General features: G+C 34.7%; 1 protein-coding gene across 1 annotated transcript in view; it reads left to right on the top strand.

The window, feature by feature from the left end:
* The first annotated feature begins 1,402 nt into the window (after positions 1 to 1,402).
* LOC116420766 (immunoglobulin alpha-2 heavy chain-like) overlaps positions 1,403 to 16,212 on the top strand; it is a 60,033-nt gene continuing 45,223 nt past the window's right edge. The window contains exons 1-2 of the mRNA XM_031947705.1: positions 1,403 to 1,490; positions 15,796 to 15,903. Of these exons, the coding sequence (XP_031803565.1) occupies positions 1,403 to 1,490; positions 15,796 to 15,903 (196 nt within the window). The remainder of the gene's footprint in view (positions 1,491 to 15,795; positions 15,904 to 16,212) is intronic.

Here is a 16,212-nt window from a genome sequence, read left to right as displayed (position 1 = left end):
ATGTACAAGTATAACAAAAAATGTTGTTTCTATACGTAACTGGGGAAAATAAAAATTAAAAAGAAAAAAAAAAAAAGCAAAGAAAAGGTAATTGAACCCAGTGGATTTGATGAGATCATCCAAAGAGATGGCAGAAAGAGAAGTTTCTGGAAAAATTTAGGTTTATCTGGGACTCATGACTTATTAGAGGAGCTTTCCTTATGTACAAAAACAGAATAATAATGTTTATACCAACTCATCAAAAGGTTGTTGGGAAAATGCCTTAGAACCTTGAAACCCTATAGAAATCTAAAGTATTAGCATTGATATTATCATTACCTCAGATTGGAACTTAGGAATCTGCAAGATTTCTGCAAAATTATGAGAAAAAATTCTTTGTGTCCATAAACAATTGTAATGGTGGGATTGTGATTGTTGCAAACTCCCAAAGAGCCTTGGTTTCTTATAGCATATATTAATATGGTGGCATTGCCCCCTTGTGGTGGTACCGAGGCAGCACCTGGCAATTGATTGGTTGCTGGAAATGCAAGTGTTCAGGAAATCAGTGTGAATCACAAAGTCTTTGATCTAAATGTACCTTGGAGATTTTTTAGTATAATTCATTCATTTTACATATAAGGAAACTGGTGATCAAAGAAGGGTCTCAGAGTCAGTGAAGGCTAGCACAAGGACTTAAATCCAGATATTTTGGCTTCTCCTTCATTTATTTGTCCACTATACCATACTATTTTTGTGAGAAGAGGTTATATTATTATTATTATCATCATCATTATTATTACTCTTATTTTATTAACCATAGTATAGCTCTTAGAAACTGTCAGTTATTTTATTGATGATGGGAAAAAAAAGCATTCATAATTGCAAGACCTTGCTATTGTTTACTTATTTCATTCATATCTGATTCTTTGTGACTCCACCAAGGGTTGAAAAAGATACTAGAATGATAGAATGATTCACCTTCTTGGCTCCCAGAAGGGATTTTAAAAATTACAATGTACTTGAAATATAAATACCAATCAGTTGATGAGTGGCCTGTGAGAAGATGAAAATCAAGGCATATCCCTGGAATTTTAGGATTATATAGTGAGTTTTAATTTTATCTTGCATAGACACTCTAACAACCCTCCACTTACATAGTTAGAATAATAAGTACATTTATAAGGAATTAGTATAAAGTACATATTGCAAAGGAGACCCTAAAAGTCACATGTAGACTGTCTCATAAATTAAGAGAGCATAACAGCAACTATTTGAAACTTGGTTCTTCTTTTCCTCACCTTTCTCCTCCTGCTCCTTCTCCTCCTCTTCCTTCTCCTTTGTGAAAGGCTAGCAACAATTGTTTTAAAAGGATTTTAATATGATTCTTTGATGCAAGCTATTGGGGAAGGCACTTGAAAGTACAATGCAATATCTCCCCCAGGGACTTCAAGATATTTCTAGTACTGGAAATATGGACAAATGTGACAATTATACTACAATCAATTTACCAGGTATAGGTAGGGTTGCTACATTGGTTGAAAAGATTTCTGCTCTTACTGCTAAATTGTCTATTATAATCTCCTCTCTCCCTCTCTCTCCTTTCCTCTCTCTCTCCATCCTCCATTTCCCTCTGTCATTCTGTTTCTGATCTCTTTGCTTATTTCTCTATGTCTGTTTTTTTTTTTTGTCTTCTCTCATTTTAACACATGATTTAGTCTGGAGGAGTCTCTGGCTTAGGATTTCTTGTTCTCTCTGTGTCTCTGTTTCTGTCTGTTTCTCTCATATTTGGATGGGGGGAAACAATGGGCAACTCAGCCAGGGGAGATTTCCTCAGATTAATTATTTCAAAGTTTTCTCAGTATGTATTCTTGTTGAATATGCTTCTCCATCTGTGGCTAAATATATCTTTTGGTTAACAGTGGAAAAGCCTCCATGTGTCCCATTTTGTTCCAATATTAAACATAAACTATTTTGACTCAGACTAAGTTCAGCCATGTCCATTGTTCTGCTCTAGACACCTATCAAGTACAGGAGGGTAGCTGCAATATCAACCTAGGAGGAAGCCCGCTGGTCCATCAGAAAGAGGACCTGTTCAAAAGAGCTTCGGGAGCATCTTCCTACTTCCTTTCTCCTTCCCCTAAAGGGAGGAAGCACTGGCTGGCAGCTCCCTTATTCATACTCTCTCCTCATGGATGAACTTAAGAAGAAAGGAAAGAGCACCTCCCCCTTTGCTTTTTGTAGAAGTGCTCCTGAAAAAAATAGAGAAAAAATAGGACCTGGACTAGCTAGACCTAGCACACAAAAAAAGTCATAACAAAGAATAGTTCCTGCTTTGATAGAATGTACAAGCTACTGGTGAAGGCCACACAGGGGTGGGTAGGAGAATGCTACATTTGAAAAACAATGTGGAGGGGGAAGGCAATAAAAATAGTAGGATTTGAAAACTTAGTCCTAAGAGGTGTCATCAGAGATGAACCTCCACAGATAGAAAGAGCACTAAGAGTAGAAGATTAAGAGTTCTGGAGGGAAAAATTTCCAAGAACTGAGGTCAGCTTAGATAGAGATATGAAGGCAGGAGACAGAATATTGCTGTTGGGGAATAGAAAGTAAGCCAGTTTATCTGGAACAGAGTGATGGGAAGCAAGTGAAATGCCTGATTGTGAAAGACTTAAATTATTAAGCTGAAAGTCTGTATTATATCCTAGAAAAATAGGGAGCCACTAAAGTTTTTTGAATATGGAGATCAGATGGGAACTTTACAAATCCTAATATGGCAGCTATGAGAAGAATTGATTAGAGACAGGAGAACCTGGAGGGAAGGGGATCAAGTAAGAGGTTTTAGTAACATTCCAGAGATAGGATATGAAACATCAAATGGGGATGGTGGATTTGTGAGTAGTGATGGATGTTAAAGATGTTGGGAAAGTAAAACAATCAAGACACAATAAGTAATTAGATGATGTAATGGGGTTATATAGAGCATGAGGTATTGAGGAAAGGTCCCAGTTTGAATGTCTGTGGTCTCAAAAGAGATAGGGAAGTTTAGAATTGGGACAGTTTGGGAAAAAAGGTAATGAGTTACATTTCAGACAAATTGAGTATGAGATGCATTCTGGATATCCAATTGGAAATGTACTTTAGTTAAGTTTAGATAATCTTTGGAGCCTGAGTTTAAGAGATGAAAGGTAGTTATATAAATCTGAGAGTACTCTGCAAAGAGGCTAATTGAACCCAGTGGATTTCATGAGATCATCTAAAGAGAGGTGGCAGAAAGAGAAGAGGTTGCCAGATCAATTCAAGTTTATCTGGGACTCTCTACTTATTAGAGGAGCTTTCCTTATTGCAAAAGGAGGATAATAAGGCTTGTACTAACTTATCAAAAGGTTATTGTTGGAAAATGGTTTGGAACTTCAAAACCCTGTAGAAACCTGAGATATTAGCATTGGTATTATCATTATCTTAGATTGGAGCATGGAAATCTGCAAAATTTCTACACAATCATGAGAAAAAGTTCATAGGGACTTATGATAATGAGAATTTGACTGGTGGAAACCCCAAATGAACTTGGCTTTTTAATAGCATTAACATGATGACATTGCCACCAAGCAGTGGTATTAAGGAAACAATTAAATCAATGAGAATTACAAGGTTTTTGAGCTAGATGTGACCTCTGAGAACATCTATTCCAACCCATTCAGAATCAGTGAATGGTGGGACAAGGACTTGAGCTCAGATCCTTTGGCTCCTATGTGAACTTCAATTCCCATAGATGACTATGGATGAAAAACATACTGGAAAGCACAAGGAGCTAAGTTAATATGTATAAGAATGATACATGCAAGAGGAACAAAGTGCAAAAGCCTAGAAGTTTACAAGATCTATCTTTTTTTAACCATCTAAACATTTGGTTTGCTATGCTATCAGGATCAATTCTAGGAGCAGTACTTTCTGCAAATTTATCTGTTAAAGCAGCTAACTGAGGTATATCCCAAGTAAGGTTAGAATTATATATGTTCCAGTTATTCTGTTCCTTATTTGAATCCATGTAACATTGGTGGTGTCATCATATTTATATGGAGTAACACATACATGAATAAATCTATAATTACAAGCTAGTTGTAATCAAGTTTCCAAATTATTTATATAATCCCCTAATCACATTAATTGATTGTTAAATTTAGTTCTTGTTTTAGCTTATTATCTATATTCATTTGTTCTTTAAGAGCTTGTGACATATTTTTTCTCAAATGATTTGTGAAATGGGCAGTCTGAATAGATTCTGTTGGAGCCTGTAGCTGAAATGGTCAAGTGAAGTAATAATTGCTATGACTCCTAGAACTCTAGCAATGAAAAATTCAACAATTCTCTTTTTCCTACTTCTATTGTTTTCTAATTTTCTTTTGATGTTATCCCAAGCCTATTCACTTACTGACCTGTATCAATTATGATTGATCTTAGTAGGCACTATCACATAAGATGGATGTTTAAAAATAAGAATCATAGGCAATGAGTTAGAAGTAAGACATTGGGATAAAATACAATTGTAACATTTTACAATATACTCTCCTGGCACATTCAAGATTTGGATTCCTGCACCATTTTTTAAAATACTATCTGTGGATATTTTAGACATGCTTATATGATATATTTCTGAGGAGCCTGGAACATCATGGAATCCCATATCAGAAATGTGAAAATTTGTCCCATCTCAAATCCCAAATACATTGTAATGTAACCTCTCCTCTACAAATCCTGATTTGTCCAGCTTCCCTGATACAGATTCCTAGTTTGGGGCACAAAAGACCCCAGCCATGTTTGATCAGCATCTCTCAGAATTGGTGGGTACTTGAGACCATGGAAATCACCAGATCCTGGCAACTGGCTAACCAGATGGATTTCCAGAAAAGACAAAGGGGACTGTATCTAGAGGAGCCAAATGTCACTCTTTCTCTGTTCTATATCCTTGCTACCTTGAGGCAAATGTTTTAAAATGTGTGATGTTAAATATTCAGTGACTTGCAAATGCCTCATTTTGTCTCAACATTAAACCTGAAACTGAGTGGGTTAGTAAGCTAATATTAGAGTTGTGGTTTTAAGAGTAAGGCATTAATATGCAACCATAAAAAATCTATGAGACTTGATATTGTGGCCAGGAGGCCAGCCTTGGGCTCAGAAAGTCCTGCCTCTGACACATACCAGCTATGTGACCATGGGCAAGTCATTTAGCCTCTCGATTGTCCCAAGCCATTCTCTATGGTAACTGAATTAATAGAGGGAGTTTCCATATTAATCATTCCCTAAGTGGATGTAATTGTAGTTCCAGGACAAAATAAAGAAAAGAGTCCTCACTTGATACATGAATAGTTTATCTTATACTTTTATAAGTCTTCTTTAAGTTTGGAAAGCACTATTTAATAATGAAAAGAGGATTAAATTTGGAATAGGAGTCTAGTTAAGTAAAATTATCAAGAATTTATTAACATCTAATATGTGCCACGTACCTGTTAAGGGCTGGGGAGTGAACAAAAGTACTTTCAACCTAACGGGACATCTCCTGAGCAGACAGATATAACAATGAGAGGTACCATCACAGGACATAATCTCTAGAAAGAATGTGTGTGGTTTGTGTATTCTGGTGGGAAGGGTATGAGTTATATCATACTGATGCCAAAAGAGGTGTGGAGCAAGTTTATAAAGGTGGGGTGGGAATGAAATAGATCTGATTTCTGTTTTAGGGGATCTCCCTTTTTGAAAGTAAATATACCTGTTCATGTCTTGCCTGGGGAAAAGAAGGAGGACCATGAGGAAGGAATAGAGGAAATAGAAGTGAAATTATAGAGAAGAGATTTGTTTCCCATTCCATGACTGGTGCCAAGGCCAGATAACCTCTAGGAGAAATCTTCCTATTGTTTGATGATATTAAGAGGTACTGCACATAGATCACCACTATATTCATCATTGACCCCCAGCTTAGTTCAGCTCAGCTGAGCACAGGTTAGGGGGTAAATGTGACTTCTATTTTTAGCCTTATTCTTCTTCCTTCTCCACCACCATCCAAACTTAATTCATACTGACACTTTCTTTTTTGGGGTCCTTAAACCCTGGGAAAGGGATAGGGAATCCCTTATAGTTGGTATATTGCCAAGGATCAACTAGAAATCATGTTTTGCATAATCTCTGAACTGGACAGCTGTTCTAATTATCCAGGTTTCATATGCTGAGAATTAAGAATTAAGGAGGTAAAGGTAAAGTAGCAATTCATTACTTGTGGCACAATCAGGATGGCCTGAGTGAGGAGGAGTGAATGCAGTAGGGTAGAGCAGATGAAGAGTGTGGATGAGATAATTTAAAGGAAATGTGATGAACATTACAAAATTGAGTGGCTAAAATGGCCAGAAGAGATAGCATGGGACAGAGTGGATGAAATTGAGCCTAACTTCATTGAGCAGCATTATGTCCAGTGGAAATGAAGATATTGAGTCATTGTAAGCTGCCTGACTCAGACAATGTCTAGAGCATTTTTTGGTTCTGGGTGCTATATTTCTGAAAGGTCAGCCCTGCTAAAAACATGTAGAAGACGACTGGGGTGGTGAAAAGCCTAGAAATTTCAGAACTTGGAATGATCAGCCTTCCTACCCCTGGCCAGCACAGCACCTTGCAAATACTTCCATATGGGACTTTATCTGGAATAGGGCTAACAAATAGAATGGAAGTTCCTTGAGGGAAGGACTTTCAGGGTTTTTTTTTGTTTTTTTTTTTTTGTAATAAAGTTTTTAGTACATGTCTGATAAATAATAAGAACAAAATAAATGCTTGTTAATTAAATGTGAATGAAAATATAAAGTAGTTTAGGTAAAAATGTCATTTTATTATATTAACTCTGTCTAGTTATAAGCAATTAATATTTCTCCAATTATTTGAATCTGATTTTATTTGTATAAAATGTTTTTTATTATTTTGTTTATATAGTTCTTGGATTTACAGCTGTACTCCCAGATATTTTATGCTGTCTAGCTTTATTTAAATGGAGTTTTTATTACTATTTTTTTCCCCTGAGGCAATTGGGATGACTTGGCCAGAGGCACACAGCTAGGAAGTATTAAATATCTGAGGCCAGATTTATTTATTTATTTATTTATTTATTATTATTATTATTTTTTATTTAATAGCCTTTTATTTACAGGATATATGCATGGGTAACTTTACAGCATTAACAATTACCAAACCTCTTGTTCCAATTTTTTACCTCTTACCCCCCCACCCCCTCCCCCAGATGACAGGATGACCAGTAGATGTTAAATACATTAAAATATAAATTAGATATACAATAAGTATACATGACCAAAACGTTATTTTGCTGTACAAAAAGAATCAGACTCTGAAATATTGTACAATTAGCTTGTGAAGGAAATCAAAAATGCATGTGTGCATAAATATAGGGATTGGGAATTCAATGTAATGGTTTTTAGTCATCTCCCAGAGTTCTTTTTCTGGGCATAGCTGGTTCAGTTCATTACTGTTCCATTGGAAATGATTTGGTTGATCTCGTTGCTGAGGATGGCCTGGTCCATCAGAACTGGTCATCATATAGTATTGTTGTTGAAGTATATAATGATCTCCTGGTCCTGCTCATTTCACTCAGCATCAGTTCGTGTAAGTCTCTCCATGAGGCCAGATTTAAACTCAGGTTCTCCTAACTTCAGGGCTGGTGTTCTATCCACTGCACCATCTAGCTGCTCCTTACTATATTTTTTTTGATGATTTTGTTTGTGATATAAAGGAATATTGATAATTTATGTGGATTTACCATATATATCTTTCCATTTTGCCTAAAAGGATTGTTTCAACTAACATTTTAATTGAATATTTGAGATTTTCCAAGTATATCATCATTTTGTCTGGAAAAAAGATAGTTTTGTTACCTTATTTCCAATTATGATTCTTTTTATTGCTTTTTCTTTTCTTATTGCTATTGCTATAATTTCCAAGCCAATATTGAATAATATTTTTGTTAGTGGACATTCCTGTTTACTTGATCTTGTCGGGAAGGCTTCTTACTTAGCTCTATTACAAATAATTCTTCTGGGTGGTTTAAAATAAATACTTTGTTATCATTTTAAGGAAAAATCCATTTATACCTATGATTTTAAGTGTTTTTTTTTTAATGGAATTGAACATTTAACTTTCTCAAAACTTTCTCTGCATCTCTTGCTAAAACAATAAGACTTAAGTTTTATTATTTATATAATCAGTTCTGTTAATAGTTTTCCTAATGTTAAACCATGTTTGTATGCCTGCATATAAATGGTACTTGGTCAAAATGTACCATCTTTGTAATATATTGTAATCTTTTAGCTAATATTTTATTTGGATTTTTGTATCCACATTTATTAATGAAATTGGTCTATAATTTTCTTTTTTTTTGTTTTAGTTATCAGTAACATATTTGTTTCCTAAAAGGAACATGGTAGGATACTTTCTTTGCTTATTATTCTACATAACTTATTTACTTTTTTACAAAATTTAAGATTATTTTAGAAATTATTCTATTGAATTACAAAAAAACAATAACAAATTCTTTTGGAAGAACAAATAGTCAAGAATTTTTAATGAACTAATGAATAAACAAGGGAAAAAGGTATAGATGTCAGATCTTAACATTATAAGGCAATAATTATCAAAACTATGATATAGGCTAAAAATAGAAATGTAGTTCAAAGGACATACAATTTATAGCAGCAAGTAAATATGGTGACCTTGTATTTGACAAGTGTAAAGACTTAAGAGTTTGGGATAAGAATTTATTATTTGGTAAAAATTGTTGGAAAAAGTGGAAAGTAGTACATTAAAATTGAGCATAGATTAATATTTTACATCATTTATCAAGATAAGGTCAAAATGGATCTGGATATAAAGAGATGTTACAAGCAGATTAGAAGAAAATGGAAAATATCACCATTCAGACTTAAGGATAGGCGAACAACATGAATAAACAAAAGATCAAGAGTAGAGTAAGGTATAAAATTAGTAATTTTGGTTACACTAAATTAAAAACATATTATACAAATAAAGCAAATATAACCAAAATCAGAAGAAAATCAGAAAATTTGGAGAAAATTTACAGCTAGTTTCTCAGATAAAGATCCCATATCTCAAATATATAAAGAACTTTGTCAAATCTTTAGGAATATGAGTCATTCTTCAATTGATAAATGCTCAAAAGACATGAACAAGCAGTTTTCCAATAGAGAAATCTAAACAATTCATAGGCATACAAAAATGCTCTAAATTATTATTAAGAAATTCAAATTAAAGCAACCTTGAGATATTATTTTACACTTATTATATTAACCTAAAATGATTGAAAAAAGTAGACAAATGTTGTAGAGGATGTAAAAAAAATGGGATATTAATTCGTTGTTGCTGGAACTATGAAATGCTCTAACCATATTAGAGAGCCATCTTTATATCCAAAGAGTCATTGAACTGCCTATACCATTTGACCTGGCAATGCTATTAATACAGACATTTCCAAAGATGATTTGGGACAAAGAAAAAGAACCTATATGTTCTAAAATATTTGTAGCAGCTCTCTTTATGATGACAAAGAACTGGAAATTGAGGATAGGGATATGACTTTAAATTCTGGTGAATGATTGTGATGAACTATTACTGTGCTATAAGAAATGATGAACTCTTATCATCTTAAAAAAACACATATAGACTTGCATAAAATAATGAAAAGTAAAATGAGTCGAACCAAGAGAATATTGTATACTATAACAGCACTATTTTAAAAAACAATTGTGATCAATGTGCCCTTCTAAAAGTCCCTTCCCCACATTATCCTTCAGGTTTCTTACCTTTCTCAAAATTCAGGATACTTTTGAATCTCTTCAGATATTTACGTTGCTTCTTCAATCCAGATGAAAGTAAGGTTCCAATATGATCATCTCTGCATCCCCATCTGCTTCCTCTATATTAGTTCTTCCTTTCAAGCTCAATTTTATGAGATATTTTCTCCTTTTTATCTTTTCTATTTTGTTTTTTAGAATCACTTCCTTATACACAACTCAGCCCTTTCTTTCAAACTACCTTACTAATAACAGATTAAAGAATGCTATTTCAATTAGTAATAGTAATGAATAATTATTAATATTAATAAGATTTTCATATATCATAAGTAAATAATTTGACCTTAATCATTGCTTTATGTCTTTAATAATCTTTATATATATATATATATATATATATATATATATATATATATATATATATGAGGGATTTTTAGAGGGGAGGATAAAATAAGGAATACGAGGGTAAGAAGAGAAAATAAAGTATTAAGGATAGTATTTTTTAATTAAATTTTTTTGGTGAGGCAATTGGGGTTCAATGACTTGCCCAGAGTCATACAACTAGGAAATGACTTCAGGGCCCATGCTCTATCCTTTGGGCTATCTCACTTCCAGGCCTTGGTCAGATCTACAAATGTATACAGACCTCTGTTCTGCTCCCGAAATTTTTCCTGGAGTTGTTGGGCAGTAAACACCATACTGACAGCTCCTTGGCCCTTTCTGAAGTCACGCTGGCTCTCAGATAGATGATCTTTTTTTATGTGTAGTGTGTGTAGTGTCAACCTATTAGGGAGGACAAGAATCTTGCCAGCAATGACTAAGAGAGATTGTCACTGGACAATCTATTCCCTTTACATGGATAATGGAGGAATCCTTGAATTCCCAGGGCCACTTCCTTTTGCCACAAAATCTGGAAAATTTCAGTCAGTTTTTGTATGAGCTATGGACCCTCCAACTTGTGAATCTCAGCTGGAATAGAATCAGCACCTGGTGCTTTACCACATGAAACTAACCTAATAGCATTCAAAATCTCGTCTTCATCTGGAACTACAGTAAGGGAATGATTTTGAGTTCAATTTGAGGTAAACAGTTAGTAGCTTCAGCACTGATTAATGATAGTTTGTAAGTGTTCAGCCCATCTTTCTAGGTTCATGTCCTCATTGTTAATCAGTGTGGTATCATCAGCTCATAGTTGAGACCATAGGTCTTTGTCCTATAAATAGCCTTCAGCGCATCATAAAAATGCTCTCAATTGTTGTTATCAGCATAAAACTGAATTTCATCTCCCTTTTTACTGAGCCAAGAATCCTGCATCTCTCTAAGTTTTGATTATACTTTACTTTTGATGGAATTGAATCCTATCTTTTTAGAAATGGATGCAACATCCTTGCGGTAGGCCCTGTGGTGTTCTTGTGTTTCATTTGGCAGATTCTGAATTTCCCCCCATCATTTTCATCAAACCAACTTGATGTTCACAAGTTTTCTGACCCAGATGAGCAAATGTAGTGTTACATGCCAAATCTCTGAAAGCTGCTCATTCCTTTTCTGCTCCTTTGTTGCCAACTATGTATTGACTCAATTTAACCTTCAAGTTGGCAACCAACTGTTCCCTCTCAGAGAAGCACTTCAATCTGCTGAAATTAATTCTTCTAGTAGTCTTTTTGCCTTGGAGATGCCACTTTTGTTGACTGCAAATATTCTGCTTGGAGAGAATAAGTCTATGATCAGTCCAGCACTCTGCACTACACATTGCCTTGATCACTCTCACATTCTGTCTTTCTCTTTTTATAATCACATAGGCTTTTAATGCCAATATTTTCTTTGAGGTGCATTCATGAAGTTTCATTGTGTTTAGGTAAATGAAATACAGTATTGGTGATGAGAATGTTATGAGATGCACAAATCTTCAATATTAAACGATCATTGCTGTTGCCATTTCCAACTCCATTCCTCTAAGGACTCCCTGCAAGTATGGTAGTCTGAACCTACTCTAGCATAAAGTCATCCAGAATTATAATCTTGTTCTCTTTTGGCAGAAAACTGTTTCTTGGTCTTCATAAGTTGTTCTTTGACCTCATTGGGGTTCATCATAGTCGGAGCATAGGCTCCCATCATGTAATGATGGTGGCATGGCATTTTCCTACAAGTGACAATCAATGTTTTCAGTCACATTGTCAAATGCCTTCAATGAAAACAAACATAGCATCAAAGTCAGCCACCATATTGATGGTAAATTCTTCAATTTGAAAAGGCTACAAGTCAAAATTAAAACAGAGGAAGTATTGGTGTATGACTTTTTTTTTTTTTTTTTTTTGCCTGCAGATGCTTGTGCATTCAATGCAGCCTCCTAAATTGAGGTACAATAAAATATGGATCATTTCTCTACTGCTTGTGATAATTTTGGCCTAACCTCTGATATCAAGAAAACACAGATACTCCACTCTACTCCAACACCATACCATCTATATGTGGAACCATTGGTTACAGCAAATGAAGAAGTTTTGGAGCTATGGATGAGTCCACTTACCTTGGCAGTATACTTTCCAAGGATGTACACACTGATAATGAGGTTGACACATGCATTACCAGAACATATAATTTTATTCATGTCCTTGACTTCTTATTTACTTTTTTGGTTAGCTTTATCTAGTTCTAAGAGGAGAAAGTTGAAATCATTATTGGAGTTTTATTATCTATTTCCATCTGCAATTTATTTAACTTTTCCTTTATAAATTTGGTGCATATATATTTAGTTCTCATATTACTTCATAATCCTATAGCACCTTTTTTTTTTAACATACTATAGTTTTTCTGCTTATCTTTTAAAATTGATTCTATTTTAACTTTAATTTTGTCTGAATCCATGATTGCTAGCAAGTATCTGAGGCAGGATTTAAATACAGATATTCTTATCTACCCTTGAGCTGTAACCAGGACCCTTCTCTCTACATTTCCCCTGCTACCATCATAAATGTTCTCACTTTCTGAGATCCTAGAAATGCTCCATCAGCTTCTATTCTCTTAGGGTTACAAATTTCACCACTTTGTCTCAGAACTGAAATCAGACTCTGCTGTCTTGTGAATTACCACAACTGGTCCTCTCCATTAATAAGCAGGTTGTTGTCCCTCTGTTACTTCACTCACCAGTGTGTGCTGGCTCACACTCACAGCCTAAGACTTTATCCAGTCAATGTTCCTGAACTCATCTCCAGTAACAGAAGACAGTTCTCCCAATCTTCCTTTTGTCACCCTCCCTTTCCTCCCCATCCCCCACCCCCAGTGACAGGGCAAAGGTTCTTCTTTTTTTTTTCCTTGTCAAAGCTTTTTAATTTCAAAACATGTAAAACCTTGTGTTTCAAAAATTTCCCTCCCCCCCAGATGGCAAGTAATCCAATATATGTTAAATCCAATATATGTATACACATTTATACAATTTTTTTTTGCACAAGAGAAATCAGATCAAAAAGGAAAAAAATGAGAACGAAAACAAAATGCAAGCAAACAATAACAAAAAAAAACATGAAAATACTATGGTGTGATTCGCTTAATTCCCATAGTCCTTTCTCTGGCTCTCTTCATCACAAGATCATTGGAACTGGCCTCAATTATCTCATTGTTGGAAAGAGTCACGTTCATCAGAACTGATCATCATATAATCTTGTTGTTGCCATGTATAATGATCTCCTGATTCTGCTCATTTTATTTAGTATGAGTTCATGTAATTTCTCCAGGCTTTTCTAAAATCATCCTCCTGATCGTTTCTTATAGAACAATAATATTCCATAACATTCATATACTATAACTTATTTAGCCATTCTCCAATTGATGGGCATCTACTTAGTTTTCAGTTTCTTGCCACTACAAAAAGGGTGGAGCAAAAGTTCTGAAAACATTATTTTAAATTATTTGGAAGGGAATTTGGGAAGGACATGCAATTTACTCCATTATACCACCATCTTCCTTTACAGTCCTGAGATTTAAAATGACTTGCTTAGGTACTAGTGATACAAAGAAAACAAGATAAAATAGAAAAATATCTGATCTCAAGGAGCTTACATTTTAATGTGATTTAATTTCTTCCAGGTTAACTACCCTAAATAACAATTCTCTCAAGGGTATGAATTTGAGGACTTTCCTGTCTTCTAAGGAGATTCCAGATTGTGCATGTCTTGTAAAATATGGTGAATACCTTCAGATTCAACACAATCTGTTTAGAAGGACAATTGTTTCTCCTTTTGGACACTACGTTTTCATTGTAACATATTTTACAATAACTTTTTAGATTGATACTTTGCATTGTTGACTTTTACTATAGTTTCAATTCAATAAAACCCCCATGGTTTTTTGTAGATGAACTGCTTTAGAATATTTTTGGGTTATATCTCTAATTGCTTGGGTTATATCTCTAATTGCAGATCAACAAATTGTGTACACAACCAAAAAAAAAAAAAAAAAAAAGAAAGAAAGAACAAATTACAAGTTTGATGTAGTTTGTTAATTTTTGCTATTGTTATTTTTTATTTAAATCTAATTTTATGGTCTTATGATCTCAAAATACACAGGACCCTTTCTGTTTTTTAAATGTAGGTGGGCTTTTATCACCTATGTATAAGGTGCTGTTCTAGGTGCTGAAGCTAAAAAAATAATAAAAGAAAATAATCTTTGCTTCAGAAGCAATTCCAAGTATTCTACTTGGAGTGTGAGGCACAACTTGTACACAAAAAAATATTAAAGGTACCAAATGGGATAGGCTATCTCGTGGAGAGAAGTAGCTGATGATTTTGGTATTTTGAATGATTACATGGGCTGTTATGCCTATGAAAACCACTATGTGGCACTCAAAGCTTTCTGTATCTGCTTATATGTTCATTATTAACTGCCTGTTCTGGTACCAAGTGCTTAGGAGCCCTTATGAAAAAAGAAAACGCCAAACCAATACCTGCTTTCAAGAAGGTCATAGTCTATTGGGGAACATACTCTATGGGAGACATTGTGCACAAATGAATGAAGATGAGACAGAATATTTTGTGTACAGAATAGTACAAAGGTTAGGTTGGCTGAACTACAGGAATATGTGATGAAGGAATTTTGCATATAATAGCCTAGAAAGGCATGTCAGATTATGAAGACTTTGAACACTAAACAGAATAGTTTGATTTACACACACTAAGGTATCACAGAAGTTTATTAAGTAGAAGACTGACATGAGATCACTTTGGCAGCTGTGTGGATTTGAGAGACTAGAGACTTGAGGCAGGAAGACTACTTAGGATGCCATTGCAATAGTTCAGGTAAGAGGTGATGATGACCTGAATTAGGCTCAAGGCTACATGAATAGAGGAAATGGAAAGATGCTAGAGATGTGACAGAGTTAGAACTGTCAAGACTTGGTAGCTGATTGGCTATGAATGAACAGAACTAAGTATTATAAAAAACTGAATTTGTCTCTAAGGTTATAAACTTAGGTAAATGGACAGTTATATCCTTGACAGATATAGTTATAACAGGGTAGTTTGCAGGTGCCCTGCCTGTTTCTAACCAGTTACATGTGCTCACATGGACACTTTGAAGATTAATATCTTATAAAGCCCCTCATGTGTAATTTAGAACTGAAGTGTCTTGGATGTTTTAGGTGTGACAAAGCAATCCTTTATTAGTCATTCAGCAGAAGTATTGTTGACTCAATAGATCTTTAAAAAGGAGTCACCCATCTTCAATTCCCTCTTCCTGTCTACAGTCTAAAGATTCCATCAGCACTACTCAAGTCTATCCCTGGATTGAAGGAGAAGGCTGACAGTGAGAACAGGGGGATTCAAGAGGAGTTTCATTCAGCACCTTTGACTACCTCTTCTGCTTTATGGCTGTTGTTGGCTGTTTTTTTTTTTCCTAATCATAGGTGATGCTGAACAATGATCCTGAGATGGATGTGTCAAAATCTTGAAGCCAAGCTCACAAATTTGAGATATTGAAGATCCTGGGTCCATTGGTCAGAGTCTGGCAGAAGAGGGAGTTAGATCAGATCAGAGAATACAACTGCAGAAAAGAGAAGAGTCTAAGCCTGGCTTGCCAGGTAAGTCATCTATCTTGAAGGAGATTCCTCGAGGTGATAAACCTATTCAGTAGTCCTATGAAATGCATCATATTCTGATGTTTAAAATTTTAACTTCCCAGGAGGGCATAAATGCAATTATAAATGACTGATTATTTAAGTCTTTTCAGTGTGCGTTTATGTGACCTTTTTGTATCAAACATTTCTTTTATGTCTTCAAAGGAATTACCTGTAACATAGTTGATTCATACTGTACATTGAATACTTTTCTATTCTTCCCTTTGCAGAGTTACTAGTTACCAGACAACTAAGAGCTAATAATGAAGTATT

The sequence above is a fragment of the Sarcophilus harrisii genome, chromosome 1 (assembly GCF_902635505.1).
Source record: "Sarcophilus harrisii chromosome 1, mSarHar1.11, whole genome shotgun sequence".
Classification (NCBI taxonomy): Eukaryota; Metazoa; Chordata; class Mammalia; order Dasyuromorphia; family Dasyuridae; genus Sarcophilus; species Sarcophilus harrisii.
Note: the sequence above shows the minus strand (reverse complement) of the source record. Positions and strands in the feature narration are given on the sequence as shown.